A 19,254-nucleotide genomic window follows, 5' to 3' on the forward strand; every position below is an offset into this window, starting at 1 on the left:
AAATGTCCGTCCCTCAAGTCGAGCTGACGTGAGAAAGCACTCGCCCGCTGGTTCACTGCAAGGGTCCAGGGCCTCCAAAAACTGCACCAAACGCCCCCGTTCGGAACAAACCTTTCTGCTGCGCAACGGTGCGTTTTTGTCTTATTTTTTTATTTGTGCCAGTGCCTTTTGAAGTTTTAATGTTCTTGCGCGTTTTTATTGCGCCTGCGCGTACGCACGTTTATCCTTTTTTTTGCTGTACTCAGACGTTCGCCTTCGTGCCGAGGGCCGCCGTAGCCGTGGCATCAGCCTGCAGGCGGTCTTTGGTGACGAAAAACGAATAAAAAATGATGCCACCATGCAAATAGTAGTCCAGGAAGAACACACACGTGCGCATGTACACAAAATTCGACGTATAGCAACGTCGGGCACGTCCTGGCCCGAGCAGGATGGTGTTTGCACGTTCCTGAAAAATTGATCATGAAAACGAACCTCAACTCTGAGGACCCCGAGGATCATAAGGTCGATGGCAAGAAAGAGAGAAGCAGAGTGAAGGGCCTGAAACCGGCCAAAAACTGACAGCCCAACGCTCGGGTGGTGCTTTTTTACATGCTGTTTATTTATTGGTTTGAAGCGTTCGTTAAAATCGTTACTCGTGTAATTTATGACAGCCAGCAGCGGGAAGCGAATTGGCCGACGGAGCAGAGGGGATCGATTTTCGATGCTCTGATTTTGCGCCAGTATTAAAGAAAGTCCTGTTTGCGAAAGGGACAAGCAAAAAAAGATCGGTTGTTTTTAAAACAACGAAAAATCTCGATAAGATCATTCGGAGGGTATCAAACCGGTTCCTTCCGGTTCGAAAAGCCCACGGAGGCGCGCAAACATCGCACCGACACATTTTAACTCTTCGCACAACAATGGACCCTACCATTTCCGGTTCGCTCCATAAGCTCGCCGGATCGCGTCGGAAGCATCTGTCATCAATCAACTCGAAGGAAGTGCATCCAGCCGGCCCAAATTATCCTTCAAGCCGGGGCCACGGGCGCAATTAGATCGTCCCACTCGTGGGCTCGTGGTTCCTGCCTACGCGCTCGGCGAGAAATCAATTACCGAGGCTGCACCGGGAAAGGAGTGCGACAGGAAGCAGCGAATGTGCCCCGTAATGGTGTGCTGTCAAAATCGACACGAACGCGACGCGAGAAAGACAGCTAGAGAGAAAGAGAGAGAGAGGAAGAGACACATACACACACGCCGAAAAAAGGGCTTCCCTGCTCTTGGCCAGAACGCAACTCGGGGACGCTTTTAATCCGACAGGAATCTCCTTAGTCATCGCATGTGTTTAGGAACGGTGAGGTTCGTTTTGTTCCCGGTTCGCTTGCTCGCACTCCCGCCAGCAACCCATTGTACGGCCCATCCGCTAGGCCCCTTTACGTTCGGTGCGATCCTTTCGCGCGTATGCGAACAGCCGTCTCGCCCGAGTGAAGAAAAATGATTACCAAACAATGGGGCCCAAGAGGGGCTGAACGGAGCGGGGCTGTCCATTCAGAAAACGCAGTCGGTAACGAGCCTCGAGCCATAGAGAGGGTCCTTCTGGGCAGACGGGACGGCATACTGGCGCGTCGGCGACTGATCCTCTTCACGGTTCCAGACCACGACGGCTCCGGCCATTCCGGCAACCGGGAAGGATTATTTCAATCCCGCCAGTGTGTGGGTGTCCGTGGGGAAGTGCGATCCTCGGGCGCACCACGAAAGGCACCCGGTGACAATGGAAACTCCTATAAAGAGAGAGAGCGACGGCCGGGAATGCACTCCGTAAGGTAAACAAGCAGAAATTTAGTCATTTAGGCGTGTCATTTGGCTGTTGGAAGAAAGGACGCCCCAGGAGCAAACCGGCTACTTCGGCACTTCTGGTTGGGTTGTTGTTTTTTTTTTATTTCGATTTCTTTGCTCCTTCTGTACATCTAGAATGAAAATATGTCTACCTGGAGGTGATCAAGCAGCAACAGCATGTCCCGACGGCTGATCGGCAGCAAACAAAACACGGCGACATGTTGTAAGGCTTTTTTCGTGTCTCATTTTGCAAAATGAACCATTTACACGGATATCCTTAGAAGCACGATTTTTTCCTCGTAGATAATAATAGGCAAAAAAGACACTCAGAATTTGGGTCCATTTCTGGTAGGAAACAATATGAAATGAATCAAACCGCCTGGAATGCGATCATCGTTTCCGGCGACATCTCGAGCGCTTGATCTACTTCAACTGAGCGCCGAGGAATGTCGTGTTTAGAATCGTGTTTGGGATCAATAGTGCAGGATTCATTGCGTACGACACGTATGATTTAGCCGCTGGCTCTTTGGTCGGATGTCACACGGATACGAAATTCAACCGCGAACAAACTCTAAATGAGATTCCACTGCGGGCTGATCATTTACGCCACATCAAGCGGACCGGCGAGGACACACAAAAAAGCCTCAGCGATCCCGGAATAAGAGGGAAAGGCAACACCACGCGACGAATACAGAACGGCATCAAGTTTGGGAGCCACCCGGCCTCAACCAGGGGCTGTTTCAAGCGCGAGACTTCAACCTCAGCACAAGCGACGAACCGGGATGCTGCGCCGTCCAGGGACAGATAATATGAGTGGCATTTCTGAACGTCGTACGTCTGTCTGTTTCTTAATTTCGTCCAAATGCCGGGCTGAAGGAGTGCCTTTTAATGCCCTCGAAGGTTGCCGCAGCGAGAGCAGAAAGCATTGGTTCCGTTCGGATGGAACGACGCTGGTGGAATGTAACCGCCGAAGCCTCTGGAGCCACTGAGGGTCTTTTTCGTTCACTGAGAGCAACCGGCGAACCGGAGCCACAGCAAGGAAGCCGCGGAATGCCAGGACGGTACGGTATGTATTAATAAATCGAGAGTTCCCTGCGCATTAGCGGCACGGTCTCGCGGGACCGCACGAAGCCGGCGTTCAGGGAACTCGAGGATCGCCCATTAGAAATCATCACCAAACCGCGGTTTGTCATGTTCGCTCGGGTGCGTACGAAACTGTTCAATCACTCGTACGATCAAACCATCGATCGGAGCGGTGGGAAAAGCCCAAACCAAAGCCAACTAATTCCAACTCAAAATGGCACCATTTTTCATGCCACCAAATCAGCCCGAAACGGCTCAAAACCCCACAGGGAGCGATCGATGTTTATCGCACAGGAACGCGTAGAACAGAACCCGGCTGAGGTTTGGCGAGGAGCACGCAAGGAAGTCGAATCCTCAAACAGCTATTTGCAAAATGTCATACGACGCTTTTTGTTTGCCTCGTCCTCGATCGCAGACGAAACGAAGCTCGAAGAGAGCGAAAAGCGTGAACACACGTGAGCCTGCAACCTGTTGGAATGGAAAGCAAACGTACTCCGGGAGGATGAAGCGGCTTCCGCAGCTCGGCTCCCGGTATCTGTCTGGACCGACGCTTCAAAACAAAACCCTGTCTTCTGGATGAGGTTTTGTGGGGTGGTAGAAACCCTGAGGTGAGGCAAATATTTTCGATCCAAGCACAAGAATCTATCATAATTTATTATGCGTCCGACGTCGGCACACGAGTCCCTCGAGCAGTTCGAGTAGGGTGGAGTGCAGAGCAAGGGCACCCGGGAATATGGAAATGCGTCGAAAACAAAACGCCGCAAAAACATAGCTGACAGGCGATCGGCCGGGGCGCGGGATCTCGTCAGCCACGATCGTCACCGGTTCTGACGTTTTCGACAAGCGTTTTGTTCCGCGAGCGTCCCGGTTGACATTCGGGGCCACGCATTCGGGACCCCGGATTACCATCAATTGTCAGCCTCATGGTGGGGTCAACGCTTAAACCAACTAATTAACGAGATGTGGCAGCCACCGCCCAGTGGAGAAGCCTTCGACGCCGCCTGATATCGTTCAGTCCGATCTGCGATGGCCGTCTCTGGTCAGCCGATAGCCGTCTTCGAGTCCGAGGAAAACAACTTTATTTACGAACTCGATTTATCGGCCACGGCGGCCGCACATGGATGGTGTAGGAGGCTCAGACTCCTTTCCGGTTCAGCGTTGCATTTGTAACTGACCGTGTGTTTGAGTGAGGCATATACCTTTCCGGGAAAATGTACTGCGGGCGGCCCGTGTCGATGCAGAACACTCGTTAGCGAGGCCAGTACGTGTGGTCGCGATTTATAATTCAAATTTATTCTTCAAGGTCGCGTGCGGAAATGTTCGCTCGATCAAGGCGGGGGACAACGTATAAAAAAAATAAGCTCACTTTAATCGCCACGGAGCACTGGAATCGTCACGAAGTTACTGGTTGATCGTTGAATCTTCCTTGCGTAGGTATGCTTATGGAAATTGTGCTTGTTTTCATTAAAAAAAAGGATGTGTCCTGGACACAGGAAGATAAGAGTGAATATCTACGATCCATTTTGACAAATAAAAAGCATTTCGCTTTTTTTAGCAACACACAGGAAACATGTCACAATTGATATTTGTCACTTGTCGCTGACTGAGACCTGCTTCTTTGAAAAATCCATTTGCTCACACACACAATCCACCCGACAAACAATAGATTCTCACTCTCGGTGCATGGGTCCGTTTCTGACCGTTTCCTGTTGAAACGAGATCCCGAAAGCGGCAAACCCCAGCAGGAAGAGCGCATCGTTTCGAGGTGAGAAAAGCAAACGACGTACCCTTGGTTCGCATTCTGCCGCACGTGTACGCGAGAAACCCCGGGCGGGCGTGCGTTTGTGTGCGTCATTTGAGTCACGTTTGCGTGGTGCGCCCATCCTGCACAAGGACACTCCAGCCCCGAGGGCCGTGATGGCGTTCGATCGACCGGCATCGTGTCGTAGTTTGCAAAACAGACCCGAGGCATGCGGGAAAAAGCCTGAAAAAGGAAAAAATGAAAAAAGGGTACCCCTCAGTCCTGAGCGGCTGAGCTAAATAGCAGCGGCGAGGACAAGTTATTTTTTGGCCAGGATCGCACCGAAGGCTTCCTGTATCCCGCATTGCACCGATCGTGGTGGCTTCGAACGCAGCGGAATGGGGCTTGAATTTCAGCGCTCATGTTCTCCCTTCACGCGCCGAGGTTTTCCTCTTTGTTCGCCATCGCCCTTCTGGCCCGAACGGTGCGAACGGGCACCCGGTTTTTTTTTGTTTTGTTTTCGAGCGTCCCTTCCTTTTCTCCCACACTGAAGTGATGGTACGGGCGCGGCGCAACCGGCGAAACGGGTACGAAAGACATCAACGATCGCACGGCGGAGGAAACCTGTGGAATGTTGTAAGAATGTTCATTCGTCTTCTGCGTTTAGCGCTGTCCCTCGTTGTCGAGTCCTGCGCCCGGGGGCTATGAGCTATGCCCGCTCGCGCCGGGCCAAGCCCCGCAAGGATGCATGTGGTTGCTGCTGCAGTTATTCGTGCAATTTCTGTTAACAACCAGTAGAGCGGGATTTATGAATTCGGTTTCAAATACGCACGATGCGATTGGGATGAGAAATTGAGCATATCAGTTTGAATACGAGTTTTTACAAAACACGCCACTGATTAATAAATTCAAATACCAAAGCTCATTTTGCTGTCTAAAACAAGCCAATCCAAGAAAGACTTTCGCCACTTGACATCGTTCTCAAGTACATTCCATGCTCCGATCGCTAGCGCTGTTCAGCAATCGACACTAAATAGGAACCCGAGTGAACCTGCCTCAATCGGCAAGACGGCTGACGGTGCTAGAGCTCCCTTACTGCACTCTTTTAGCTCCCTTACTTCACGGGTGCTTGGCAGGGATTTCCTCATTCAACGGAAACTCGGTGGCTCGTTGAGACGAGCACTCTTGAAACGGGAACTTTCTCTCTTGCAAAACGCAAGTAGCAATTTATTTAAACAACGTCAAGCGCTGGAAGGATTCACTAGGGATAATCTCAATTAACGTAAGTTTTATTTAAAAATTTGAATTTAAAACAAACCACGTTTTCCCATGGCTCATATCATTCCGCTCTGCTAATACCTCGCTACATGGCCGTAGGATGCGTTTGCGCGACAGAACCGCTTGGCCAACGGAACCGGCAAAGTTCTGAAAAATCTCATCCAAAAGTGCACTCGAAACGCAATGACACAGAGACATGGGTCTGAGGAAAACTCGCGAAGGCACACATACGCACACACATGCGCCTCCCAGGCAAAAAAGCGAAGAACGAGAAGCCTCGCGCGCGCGCGCACGCGGCCACTCCAGCGAACAAACGCGAAAGCCATGGGCAGATAAAACTGACACGTGAGAATATATGAACGTGATGGCGAGCGCTCGATACCGGGCCCTCGAATGGGACCGTGGCCGGTTTGCGGATGCGTTTTTCGGTGCGGCGTTCTGTCCCAGCGGGCAGACCGAGAGCCTTCAGTCACGTAGGTGGATTTGCTTCAGTTAAGCTCCATGACAAGAAGAGCGAGGTTTCCTGCGGTTTCCTGCCACGCCAGCTTGTGCTGGGGTGTAAATGCTTAGGAGGTTATAAGCATATTTTATCAAAAACGGGTATTAAAGAGTAAATGGTGTCAAAGTGAACCGTTTAAGCTTCGTGCGGATTGTGCTGCGTGCCTTTCCGGTGGCGTAAAGAAGGCGCAATTGCTGTTGACGTTGTTGCGTCAGAGCAATACTCCATCGGGGACGTACGAATGTGTGGGATTTTTGCTTCACATGATACCGCTTGTTATCATGAAGCAGTTCTCTACAAAAATTTACTTAAATGCGTCCCACAAAAATGTTAATTGTTTTTTGAGCTTCTAAGGGCTCGACGGTAAACCATGTTTTCCGAATGCTCGCACCCTTAGCGACGCTTTAAAAATGTCAAGCCTGACACAATCAATCTTCGGTCTGCACCAGCAAGGACCAGTGAGCATCCCCAATGTAAATTCACAGTCTCCAGTTCCATCGCCAATAAAACACGAAGCAGCAACCAAGGAACTGGTAATTAATTTTGATATATGTTATAATTAGCCCGCATTGACACGACCGGCCGTGGTTGTGTGTTTGACGTCCGAAAGCCGTCCAAGTTTCGCTTCTCCCCCCGGGCCCATCAGCCCACCGTCTTGTCCCAAAACACCCCATCAATTTGTACCTCACACGGACCTCGAGGACCTCCACGCGAATGCAAACGATTCTAAAAACCACCGCGCCTGCGTTCCGCTGACGAGGAGCATGCATGCACATAAACCGGACGCAGTTCTAAAACACACTGGTTCAAATGCGATGGAAACGGGCTCAAAAGGCCCGAACGGTGAACGCAAGCGCAAAGCGCAAGAACACCAACCAACAGCCACACGAGCACTTGCACCGCGTGCAGAGGAAGCGGCTAGCTGCTAAAAGAGACTGGTGCATCAACTAGCACTCCGGGCGTCTTGCGAGTCTTGGACTGTTTGCCTCCCTTGGCTGGCGCTACGGTCGCCCAGCGTGGCGATAAACGTCGAAGCAGAAATACTTTATAAATCTTTAATAAACGAGAAAAATGTTATTATTGTCCCTCGGAGCTGAATAATCATGTTTTATATATGTTCCATCCATCTGCGCGCGGGCACGCGGGTTCAGGAGCGCATCGGGATGCGTTTTGCTTCATGTTTCGCCGTTCGGGCGCAACTTGACGCAACGATCGCACCAGCGGCAGCACCCGGTGTATCGCGGTGTCGGGACGTGCCGGGGGTTTCGCTTGCTCCCCTGAGGGTTGGAATCGTTTGCGTCGGCAGAGCGACATCGGTTGGTTCGTGTCCACGACAGGGACTCCTTCGCATGACGGGCTGACACTTTGCCCAAGCTCCGAGTCCGATGGTCGGAGTGGGACGCAGGCGCAAACGAACCACCGGGAAGCTGGCACGGTGTGGTTCCCTGCGACGCAGAATCCATCCATCGATCGCAGATAAATATATTGCAATGATTAATTGATTATCACGCTGAGCAGATCGCTGGAGGATCGAGTGTGGTAGTCGCGGTGGGTGGAGTGTGAGTTGATTCCAGGTACTGTCAGTCCTGCCCAAGAAAGTCGCTTCTTCGAACGACGAGATGATCCTCGTCGGTTGATCGTTGAGCCGAGGATTTAGCATCTCGGCTTGAGCTTTCCCCATGCGCAAACGTTATCAGTGCCACGGGCGGCAAGGGCCTGGTTGAGGCTGTGGAAACGGACACGACAGCATAATGTGCCGCATTGCTGGTACCGTCACGGTAGGGGATCGCGGGAACGAGCAATCGTCCACGAGCCAAACGATCGAATGCCGTATCGAACGATCTCTTTCCGCTGATGTGGCGCGTCAAACGCGACGCATTGCAATCGCGAATTGGATCCTGCTGCACGGTGTCGCTTGCACGGTTCCGGTGATGGTGATGCTGTTCACGTCGATCGTAGATCAGTTGATTGAGTTGACTGCAGGGGCTACCTGGAGGACGATTGACGGCTGCCGCTGCCGATGCTGCCACCGCCGCTGCCGGCCGGCCAGCAGAAGGTGGAACTCGTTCACGTGCACGTGTGAGCACGATTGATTGTTACGGACGGCCGTAGCTTCTAGCTGGTGCAGTCAGCACTAGGGCTTTCCCTTTTCCTTGTGACGTTGATTAATTTGCCTTTGTCGAGACCGAGATGCTATCGAGCGCTGGTTATCGATTGTTTTTACGGGATTCAACCATTGTTTACTACATCATGCAGCTCCGGGAGAAGCATTCACAATCTTTCGTTCTATAAAAAGATGCGTTTAAGCTAGGAATGATACCATGTTCGATAAACGAAATTAATATTTTACAGTCTTTTGAGGCAGGCACGGGTTCGTCGCTTTTCATTTTTTATGCCGATATTTGACCAAGTGATAACATATTACATTTTTTTATCAGAGGATATGATGTTCTTTGAAAGTAATACATACACATGTTGAATTTATTCGAAAATCAAGATCAATTAGCAATATTAAGAACAAAAATGAGTTAAGCGAAATGTATGATATAAGTAAGGGTTCGTCGCTTTAAGTCTTTTATGTTCATTTTCGACCAGGCGATGTTATATTGCCGATTTTTCGATCAACTGGAATAATGTTCTTTAAAAAATTATACACATATGATGCATGTGATCGACTTTTAAGAATAAATAGAAATAATAAGCAAAGAAAACTACCCTAACACGTCTAGTAAAGTGAAATTTATGTAATTTTTGCGGGTTCGTCGCTTTAAGTCTTTCACACTGATATTTAACCAGGTAATATAATATTGTTGATTTTTCAATCAACTGATGCAATATTTTTCAAAAAAAATGATACAGATATGCATTTGATCGAATATTAAGAGCAAATATGAATATCAAGTACAGAAAAATGAAAAAACGAACAGAAAAAGTGAAATGGTAGGGGTTCGTCGCTTTGAGTCTTTCATATCAGTGATTCCGCAGTAGCGACGACGCACGGAAAAACAACGGTTAGACGCTATCGTGTTGAGTGTATGTATGAGTGTTTTTCTTCTTCTTTATGTTTTTTTCCAAAAACTAATTCCGTTACCTTTGGAATGGTCTGCTCAACCGTGACAGGTTGTGCTGCGCCGCCATCCTAGCGGCCGGTGAGAGTCAGTAAGTGTCAGACGCAACCCATCACGCTGCGGCTAGCCCGGCTGGACTCCCAGCCAAGTTCAAGCCAATCAAAAGTTTTGAAGAATTCATTTGCATTTTCAAACGGCTCGAAACAACCAAGCCCAGCTCAGTGAACCCATCGTCCAAGCGGTAAGAGCCCGATCGCACCAACCAGCGCCATCGCAAACGCAAAAGCAGAGCCCATCCCAGGGCCGATTCGGTTCGCCGTTATCATAATGTGTTTTAATGCTGCGCGTAGTGAAAAATAGATATCAATAAAATTTAATATGGTATTTTCTTATCGTCGTGTCACTTCCCGCTCCGATCCTCCGTTGTCCCTTCTCGATGGCATTCCTTCTCTCGCTCTCACACCTTCTACATCGCTGACCCTCGCCTCGTCCGACGGCTCGTTCGTCTCAAGCGACTCGTTTGCTGAGCGAGATATCGAAAGTCCATATTCCACCCCAGCCCAGACGCTCGATGTGTCGCGGGCTCGTTCCCGCGGCTCGCCAGCCGACCCTGAGTGGCTCATAATTCATACTGCCGCAATAAAAACCTAAGCAGCATCCCCGGGAATGCCCGATTGTCCACTTTAGGACGTTGACTGGTGCGGTGACGGCGGCTTATTTCGGGCGTGCGTTGTCCCGCGATAAAACCCACCCCTTCCAGCCGTGTAAGCCCTTCCCATCGATAGGGCCGATGTTGGGTGTTTTTGTTTTGGCATCGAAGCGTTCGAACAAGGCACGACTTTTGGTGGGTATGTGCCCTTCGACGACGCTTACTTCAGACAAACCGGACGTGCACGTTGCATCCGGTGACATAGAGGGCGTGGATGAGCGAGAAAACCCCACAATAAGGCAGGAAGAAGAAATTGAACCATCGGATGTCATATTGTTTACGCCTGGAATGCAGTTCCACCTATTTCTCGCACGGCGATCGCCGCATCCCTGGACCAGGCCAGCGTTGCCAGCTCGTTCCCGGTGACGAAGGTTGGCAGCTGGTTCTCTGGTCCTGGCTCGATGGCATGCGTGCATGGTTCTCCTTTGCACGCGCGTAGGGAAGAGACTTTTTCTCCAAAAAAAACCCCGTCGGCTACAGCATAAATGCCAGACAAAGATCGTGAACGATCATGTATACACGTATTATTTTTCCCCGCATCTCGCTCTCTATATCTCTCCTTCTCTTTCTCACTCTTCTTCACACCGGATCTGCACCGCACGGCCTCCGGGCCACCACCGGTCTCCGGTTGGAACGGGCTCGAACCTCGCAGCAACCGTTTTGAATGGGCATTGGGCTCTTGGCCACTGCTCTCTTCGCCTGTCGCGTACTCGCTCCCACCGAACCAGCCGTCTCGTTCCACTCACCACCACTTGGCGAGCTTTTTGAAGATTAAATTCTTGTTTCACTTTTCGTTTTCTTTGCCGTTTTATCCACGTTCTGCGTCCCTGCTGCTTGGCCGCAGTGGCCTGCCGTTTCACTCGCACCGATCTCGCTGCCGTGCGCCCGGTAATCACATTCGTCTCTCCTGTGCCGAACCACGTGTGTGTGAGCGCATGCTGTTTTCCCGTGTGTTTCCCGTGCCTTTCCGTGGTCACATGGCTAGTGTTTTTCGCTCTCGCACACTCTAAACGGGGCGTTCTGTCTCAGGCCGCTTTCTCCCACCAGCCAGTATGGTTCACCCATCATTATTCGAGCTCCACCATCAACTTACGATCGCTACATGCCTCCTTCCTTGGTAGAGAGAAGAAAATAAAGATAGAGAGAAGAAAATAAACAACAGCAATAGCAACAAAACCCGTGCACCGGGATGTGATATCATGCTCGGGTGAGCTTTTATGAGCGGTGATCTTTCTCGCTCTGACGCAGGATAGCTGACCGATCGGCCTGTCTTGATCACTCGCGGGCGCTGGCCATGGCCCCAAGTTCAAGCTGGTATGTCTCCGGTCATGTTCATCACATTCATTCCGGTTGTTTGAACTATGCGCGCGCACACTCGGAATACGATCGAAATTCCCTGCTCTCATGCGAGATCTCGGTGATCATGCTCGATCGCAGTCTGAGCTCTCTTTCTGGCACTGTCATAACATGACGACAGTCTGCTCCTGTGTGGGTACCAGCCGTGATCTGCTCTCTGGCCATCATCGCGATCGCTACTTCTTTCACACACACACACACACACATTGAAGCTGTCTTTCATCTTGCTCTGCATGAAGCCATCTCGGTAGAACATAAAACTAAGCGCATGACACAACGGCGCACTCTTGCGCAAATGTGGCTCTATGTGTTTGTACAAGACTGAAAAGCTCGTTTATGATGCATCTCTCTCTCTCTCTCTCTCTTTCTCTCTCTAATCCTCTCTTTCGTGAAATGATCTTTTCCATGGCTGAAAAGAAAACAAAAGGATCCCCGAGAGAGCTAGAGAGCCATTCGAGAGAGCGTCCGAGCGTGGTTGCGTCGGTGGAAGTGCTCAATCGTTGCTCATTGAAGAAATAAACATGCGACTGATTGCGTGAAAGAGATGAGTGGGATCACGTGCGAGCGAGATACGAGACATTTTGAGAGCTTGATCCTCGAAGCTGACCAGAACGGTTTGCAAAAGATCGTCGATGCCGCAAATGCCGTCGGCAAAATGAACCTTCCGCGATCTGGTTAAAACTGTACTGACTGGGAAGAGTTTTAAGCGATTATTTTCGTGTCGGGCAGAACAAACAGTGTATGGAAAGATATGTTTAATCTCACTTACTTTCATGCCATATTTTGCGATCGACGCTACGTTTTATACAAAGAAGTTGTTAAAAATACCGAATTTTCTGCACAAAGTCCATGGCAATAGTAACAAGCTTCTAAATCGTTCTATATCGGATGGAACAAAATTAATTTATCTCGTAGAACATTAACTGTATATTTGCTTCTGACTTTGATGGAAAAATCATTTACATTTAAAAACAGTTAGAAAATTTGAATTTCCTGTTAAGCTTAAACAACCGCAGATGAAATATGAATAATTTCGATTATCGATGTAGTTATTTATTTAATCTACCTTCAACCCATCCGTAGCAAATATATTATCTCTATGCTCTTCTTACAAAATCGATCGCACTGACCCTCCATACGCATCTAGCTCCTAGCCCATAGAACTGCCCCCGTTTCAGCGAGGTCCTCAGCAAATTAACTTCCGTTGCGCTGCCCATTGACGAATCGCAAGTCAAAAGCAACGGTAAGTCCCTTTTGCGTTATCTCTCCGTAACCAAATCACCAGGTAAAGTGCATTTGCGACACACCCCATGAACCAGGACGCCTTTCGTCTGCATATTGGTCGATCCAATTGAGTCGAAACTTTCCACGCCAGCGCCCCGAAATCTTGCAATCCCGGGCGCAACCCCGTCTTGACAGGCATTTACATTGCGTGACAGGCTTGCTTTGATTATTGTTATTAATTTTTACGCTCTCCGCTCCATCACCACCATCCCGTTCACCGATCGACACCAACCGATGCCCTCTCGCACGATCATCCCGACCAACGCGCATGCGAGAGCAAGTCAGACGGTTGGTTCAGCTTGATCCCACGAGAAAAAGCTCGATCGGGAGCTTTTCCTTCTTGCATGCTCTCTTTCTCTCTCGCTCCCGCTCTCTGTTTCTGAGGCGCATGAGAGAGCACTGCACCTGCGTACCGAGAGATCAACTCCGTGGGTCTCGATCCGGACCGGGCAGGAGCCCACACCAAACCGAGTCTGCTCTCGAGCTGCCAATTTAGTGGTAGAATTCGTGGCGAACGGTCCATCTTTTCGATTTCGCTGTTCGTGTGCCCTAACTCCCGACTTTGTCCGTGTGCGGTTTGCGTTTTTCCGGTGTTCTAAGTGCATCCAAGTGTGAGCCCTAGAAGGGACATTGTGCCGTCGAATTGTCGAACTTTGTCAGCAGGTCAGCGAATTATCAAACTCAACGGCCAGCCAACCACTCTGCTGCAATTTATCACGGTATGGGTCCTTTTGAGCGCAGCAAATCCGTGCTGATGTGTTGAACAGCTCGTGAACAAAATGGTGTGGGATTTGTGACGGCACCGTGCCGCCGGTAAACGTGAAACAATGTTGTTGTGAGGCGAACCCGAGCGCCGTCGGAACTAAGTGAGCAATTTGTGGCCAATTTCAACGTCCGTCGGTTCAAACGGTTTGTGTTTCCGTGGCGTTTTCGTGGCCAGTAGGGAAAACGCACTGCTGGGGTGAATGGCAACGCATTTCCCTGCGGTTTGATGTGGACTCTGATTCGGGACTCGACACACGGTCCCAGATTTGGGTCACCCGTCGTCCCGACGGTGGCGAAGATACCGGTTGCCATGGAACCGGGAACGGAATGAAACACGAGCTTTTCCCTCAATACCGTTTCGGTCGCTAACCGCACACTCTGGTCCCGGAGTGCAGACAACCTCCACCGCAATCGCGGTGCGTAGAGGTTTTCCTTCTGCGTTTCGGTCGCCTTATCTTTTCGGGGTTGATTTTATTCTTTTTCCATCTCTTTTCACCGAATGGCTAACTGGCAGTTGCGAGGGAGTGCTTGTGGTGAGTGGGCTGAGTGAGTTGAAGGAAGAAAAAATTGAAACAACCCTTAAACCCACAACATCACCACCGGGTTAAGGATGAGGATCTTTTTCTTTGCCTTTTTTTTTCGTGCTACCACTGCTCAAACCATGGGGAGGACGATCTACCGAGACACTCGATCGTGCCACGGCGATGTGGCCGATCGATGCGCGTAATTTGAACCGGTTGATGTTTTTCGTCCGCCCTGCCACGCACACACACGCATGCCTTCCTGGTGACGACGGTGACGTTCGACCTGAAGATGCTCCTTTCGGGCAGGCCACACGAAAGATCCCGGACTCCGAAAGCCGACCGTCTTCAAACCCATCGTCCTCCGACGTACCGGATCGCCCCGAGCCACACACGCGCAGGATCCGCGGCCACTTCACGGTCGGTGTCCGCACGATCAGCTCACAACCCTCGAGAGCCCTGCTCACCCTTCTCGTACGCGCTTTTGAGTAGGGCCCACCACCCCGAGAAGCCCCTAAAGCACTCGGGATTCGAGTGGTGAATCGCGTCCGGTAGATCCTCCAGCGCCGGCTTGGGGTTGCGAGTGCGTGTCGTGGCATCGGTATACGCCCGGAACATGGCCGGCGTATTTTCCTCCGCAACCCCAACCCCAAACCCCCGCTGCATTCCGCACCAACACCTTTCCATTGGCCTGTTGGAGGGGATTTAGGGGTTGCACGGGGCACAAAAGCAAACCACGGCCAAAGCACACACACGCGAGATATGCCTCCCTTTTGGTGCCCGGGTGCCTGTGGCCCGAATTCGTCGCACGCGGACGATGATGGTGGCGGTGGCGGCAGCTAATCAGGCGGTTGCGCGGGACCGAGAACGAGACGATAAAGAATTCCGAAAGCCAGAGCCACCCCCGTCCCCCACCCATCCCATCGCCCGCAACGGAGGAATCTGTGGGCTCGTGTCGGCGCAGCGGAAGGAAGAAAAAGAGAGCGAGAAAATAAGGCGTGCGATGGTTCGCCTCGTGTGCCATAGTGGATTTTCGGGGTGGTGGGTGCTCGGTAGATGCGAGGGCAGAGAACTGTTGTTGGGGGTGGTGCGAGAGGAGCCTTAACGCTTTGCCGTCGCCCGGGAGCGTCATCAGAACGCACGACGGCAGGACAGCTGCGCCCCGAGGGTGAAGATTGTGGGTGTTTTGCGTTTGCGTTCTGGTTTTTTTGTGGGAGTTCTTGCGCCCCTGCTCGAAACCACCCCGTTTCGCGCACGCTAACACCTCACTTACACCCCCTTGCGGCTGTCAGTTGATGCATTTCTGTACTTAAGATTATTTATAAAAGTCGCCGTACACGAGATTCCAGCCGGATCCGTTTCCCTTTCCAGAAGCCCTCGATTGTACAGCCGATCGCACTTGATCGCGGAAATTAACCACCACTCTCTTTTCTCTTCACTTGCAGGAAGTGCTAAACAAGCGAGAAATACAGAAAAAAAAACGTGACCTCCCGATCGGAACTGTGAACGTATCTCGTGGGGTAAATTGAAGAACGAAAAAAAAAACACACGAAAAACCCTTCGCATGGCGCACGTACCCCTAACGTCAAGGGAGGCCCTACGGATCACCCCCAACGTGTCGCGAGTGTAAAATGTTACCCCAAAACGGTGGCGCTCTCGTCCATCGCAGTGCAGCCGGAAATCAACCCCGTACGCGGTGCCACCCCAGTGCATTCGCGGATTCACGGAGCAGTGTGTATGTGTGATTGTACCGTTTAGTGTGCCACAGAATCCACGGGTGTGCGTGTATGTTTGTGTCTGTGTGTGCCACGATCGCGTGAAAAAGGGCCGCGCCCCGACGGCGAAGGTCCTGGGTGTGTCGGAGGAAAACCAGAAAGGAAAGTGCCCCGTGCCTGTGTGCATCGTTTGTGCATCGCTTTTGATCGCACTCGCTCGCTCTCTGTATCTCTGTCTCGCTCTCTCTCTCTCTCACTCTCTCGGTATCCATGCACCGGTGATAATAATAATGTGTAGCACCTCCGCGACCAGTGCCCCGCTATCCACCCGTGCGTGTCTCCTGCCGCTCGCCGGAACCGCGTACTAACGAGCCGGCACAGCAAACGCGATCCTCGCGGGATCGGTATCGTTCCACCGATCGAGCCCCACGACGCCGGGCTTTCCACCGCGGGAAAGGATTTATTGTCCCCAATCGTGATCGCCGGTGCGCACGCGCGCGCGTGTGTGTGTGTGTCTGTACGGTGTGCCGAGCATAGAGTGTGCAGTGTGTGTGCGCGCGTGTGTGTGTATGTGTATATGTGTGTGTATGTGTGCGCCCACGGAGGCTTCGAGGAAGCGGCGCGCATCGCAAGCAGAATCGTGATTGTGCTCAGCATTGTGTGCCGAGAGCTTACAACACTCTTGTTTAAGCTGTTTCTGGCGTTGTTTTCTTTCCGCCTCTTTTTTTTTCATTGGTCTTCTCGCCACCCCATTCCGAAGGTTTTATTAGGCTTCTCGCTGGTGGCGAAGGTGGCGAGGGCGAAAAAAGGCTGCGAAATAAAAATAATCCTCCCGTCCGTCCGCAAGCCGGTGCGTGATTTCGGTGTCCTATCGCGAAGCAAAACTGCGAGTGTGGAGTGAGGTGCTCTGCCGTTCTTTCGTGTCCTTTCCACGTGTTTGCGGGTCGATCTTCTCGGCAGGAAGCCGGCGCGAGCGAAAGCAACGGCGGAAGAGAGAAGCGAAACATAAAAAAAAAGCGCAAGGGATTTTGAGGGAAGCGTTTAAGAGAGAGAAAGATAGAGCGTTTATCGCGCACAAATAAATCAATTATTATAAGCCCACGATACGTGGTGCGCGCGGTGTGTGACAAGTGGTGAGGGATTGTGAGTGCAACGAACCGAAAAGTCACCAACGTCGGTGCCCCAGAGTGCAGCAGGCGCATCTCTGGTGCATGATCGAGACGCGTCCCTCCGGTGTGCATCCAGCCCAAGGCGGACCTTGAAAAGGGCGCTCACGTGAGAAAAGCAAAACAAAAAAAAAACAGCACAGCAAACAACTGAACAAAAAAAACGCTGACCCTCGAACGAAGCCCACCCCCGCGGAAACGCTCGATCAACGGCGGACTCCCGGTGGCCGGTTTGGGGTGTGGAAAATGTTCGACGTGCGCACCGTCGAAGCGGGTGCCTGTTGTGATCAAGAGCGTGATAGCGGCGAGGGCGCGATGTCGATGACGGCGCGGAGAAGGCGCGCCTTCCAGCGGCAGGCCTGCTTGCTGAGTGTCCTGGCGGCGTTCTCGCTCGGGCTTGCGCTCGGTGTGTTTGTGCCGCTAATCGGCATTTCGCAGGCGAAAGGAGCCGTAGGATCGGGAGCGGCCGTAGCCGTCGCCATGGATCCACATATTCTCGAGGATTCACCACATCCGGTGCCGGCGCTGCAACATCCGGCACATCAGATGCCTCATTTTCCGACCATTGATGACATCCGGTCGGAGGACGCTGGGCCACGGGCTGGCCGGTATGCGTCAGTTTCTTTTATTGCTGAGGAAAAACTGGCCGATTTAGGACGCGATGGTGAGTCGAGGGTGGATCTTCCTGCGATCCTTCCTTCAAGAAGTGCCACACTCGAGAAGGCCGCTGCTGGGCCGGAAAGACGCGAATCACGCTCGAGTCGCCCGGATCAGGATGTTGGACGTGTCCCAGCAACCGAGGATGCGGCTGGCGTGATCCGGGAAGGCATCTATTGGGGCTCTAGCGTAGAGAGAGCGCTTCCAGCTGGCTTTGACCGACATCAGAGCGAATCCTGGGCGCGCTACCTACGTGAGGCTGAAGTTGAACGGCTCGAAATTGGATGTGGCCGTATGCAGAACCGACTGCTGGTGTTCCGTGATGGAACGCGCGCTTGTGCTCGCTACCGGCAGAACACGGACCAGATCCAGGGTGAGCTGTTCTCGTTCTACCTCGGGCAGCTGCTTAATCTCACCAACCTAGCACCAAGTGCGGCCGCCATCATCGATCCGGAAGCACGGCTTTGGGCAGCGGCCACCGAAGAGCTTGCTGGTGCCCAATGGAAACCCACAAAGCCGGTGGTCATCACGCAGTGGATTGGTCGGCTTGAACCAGCTGGGATTCCGGTGCCATTCCGGCCACTAGAGCGACATCTCAATCGCTATGACGTGCGCAACATCACCGAAGGACTAGATCGACCTCGAGATGGCGTTCGAAGGCTACTGCTCGATCGACTTGCTTCAGGATCGGGTCGCGATTCAAGCGGATCGTCAGTCACAGGACCACCTTCAGCTGAAGCGCTAGAACGGCTTGTCGAGCTGGCGCAGTGGTCAGACCTGATCGTGTTCGACTACCTCATCGCTAACCTCGATCGGGTCGTCAACAACCTGTACAATTTTCAGTGGAACGCGGACATCATGGCGGCGCCTGCGCACAATCTCGCGCGTCAAACCGACTCAGCGTTGCTCGTGTTCCTTGACAACGAGTCGGGGCTGTTACACGGTTATCGGCTGCTGAAGAAGTACGAGGCTTACCATGGCCTGCTGCTCGACAACCTGTGCGTGTTCCGGCGGTCCACCGTTCGAGCGCTCGAGGCACTGCGAGACGCCAGCGTTGGTCAGCGGTTGAACGCGCTGTTCGAGCGGACGACGACTGCCCAGATCCGGGACGTGTTGCCACCGCTGCCGGAGAAATCGGTCAAGATTCTAGTCGACCGCATCGACCGGGTGCTCGGCCAGGTGCAGAAGTGCCGGGAGACGTTCGCCGAGCGATAGCGCCGACCGGGGGTTGCGCGGGTGCGACATAAGACTGTGAGTCCTTTGCGAGTGCGATGAGAATTTATTATTATTATATTGTAACTATTATTATTCGGTTGTTTTCTCCGTTGGACTACGTGTACAGTAATTATTAATTTGCATAATGCTTGCTAGGGTAGGATAAGCGTTGAGTGGAACGAGAGTCGACAAGCGAAAGGCGAAAGAACGCAGGTAGAACACAACAGGAAAAGCTTGGCGATCACCCAAGATCATGACACAAGGCCAGGAGACGTAATGAAAGTTCGAGACAACACAGACACAGGCACATTCCACAGCCATTCATTCGAGCCAGCGTGCTAGAAGCTCCCAATATGGGATGCTGCGAAAGAGGAAACACACAGACAGC

General features: G+C 51.8%; 1 protein-coding gene across 1 annotated transcript; it reads left to right on the forward strand.

Annotated features, from left to right (window-relative positions):
- The first annotated feature begins 17,240 nt into the window (after window positions 1-17,240).
- Window positions 17,241-18,866, forward strand: LOC128726282 (extracellular serine/threonine protein kinase four-jointed). The gene has a single exon (XM_053820082.1). The coding sequence runs from the start codon at window positions 17,241-17,243 to the stop codon at window positions 18,864-18,866; it is 1,626 nt and encodes a 541-aa protein (XP_053676057.1).
- The last annotated feature ends 388 nt before the right edge of the window (window positions 18,867-19,254 follow it).

This window comes from Anopheles nili, chromosome 3, assembly GCF_943737925.1.
Source record: "Anopheles nili chromosome 3, idAnoNiliSN_F5_01, whole genome shotgun sequence".
Taxonomy (NCBI): Eukaryota; Metazoa; Arthropoda; class Insecta; order Diptera; family Culicidae; genus Anopheles; species Anopheles nili.

Bases quoted from the DNA above. Each gene is read 5' to 3' on its own strand.
- LOC128726282 (XM_053820082.1), top strand. From the start codon at position 17,241: ATGTTCGACGTGCGCACCGTCGAAGCGGGTGCCTGTTGTGATCAAGAG.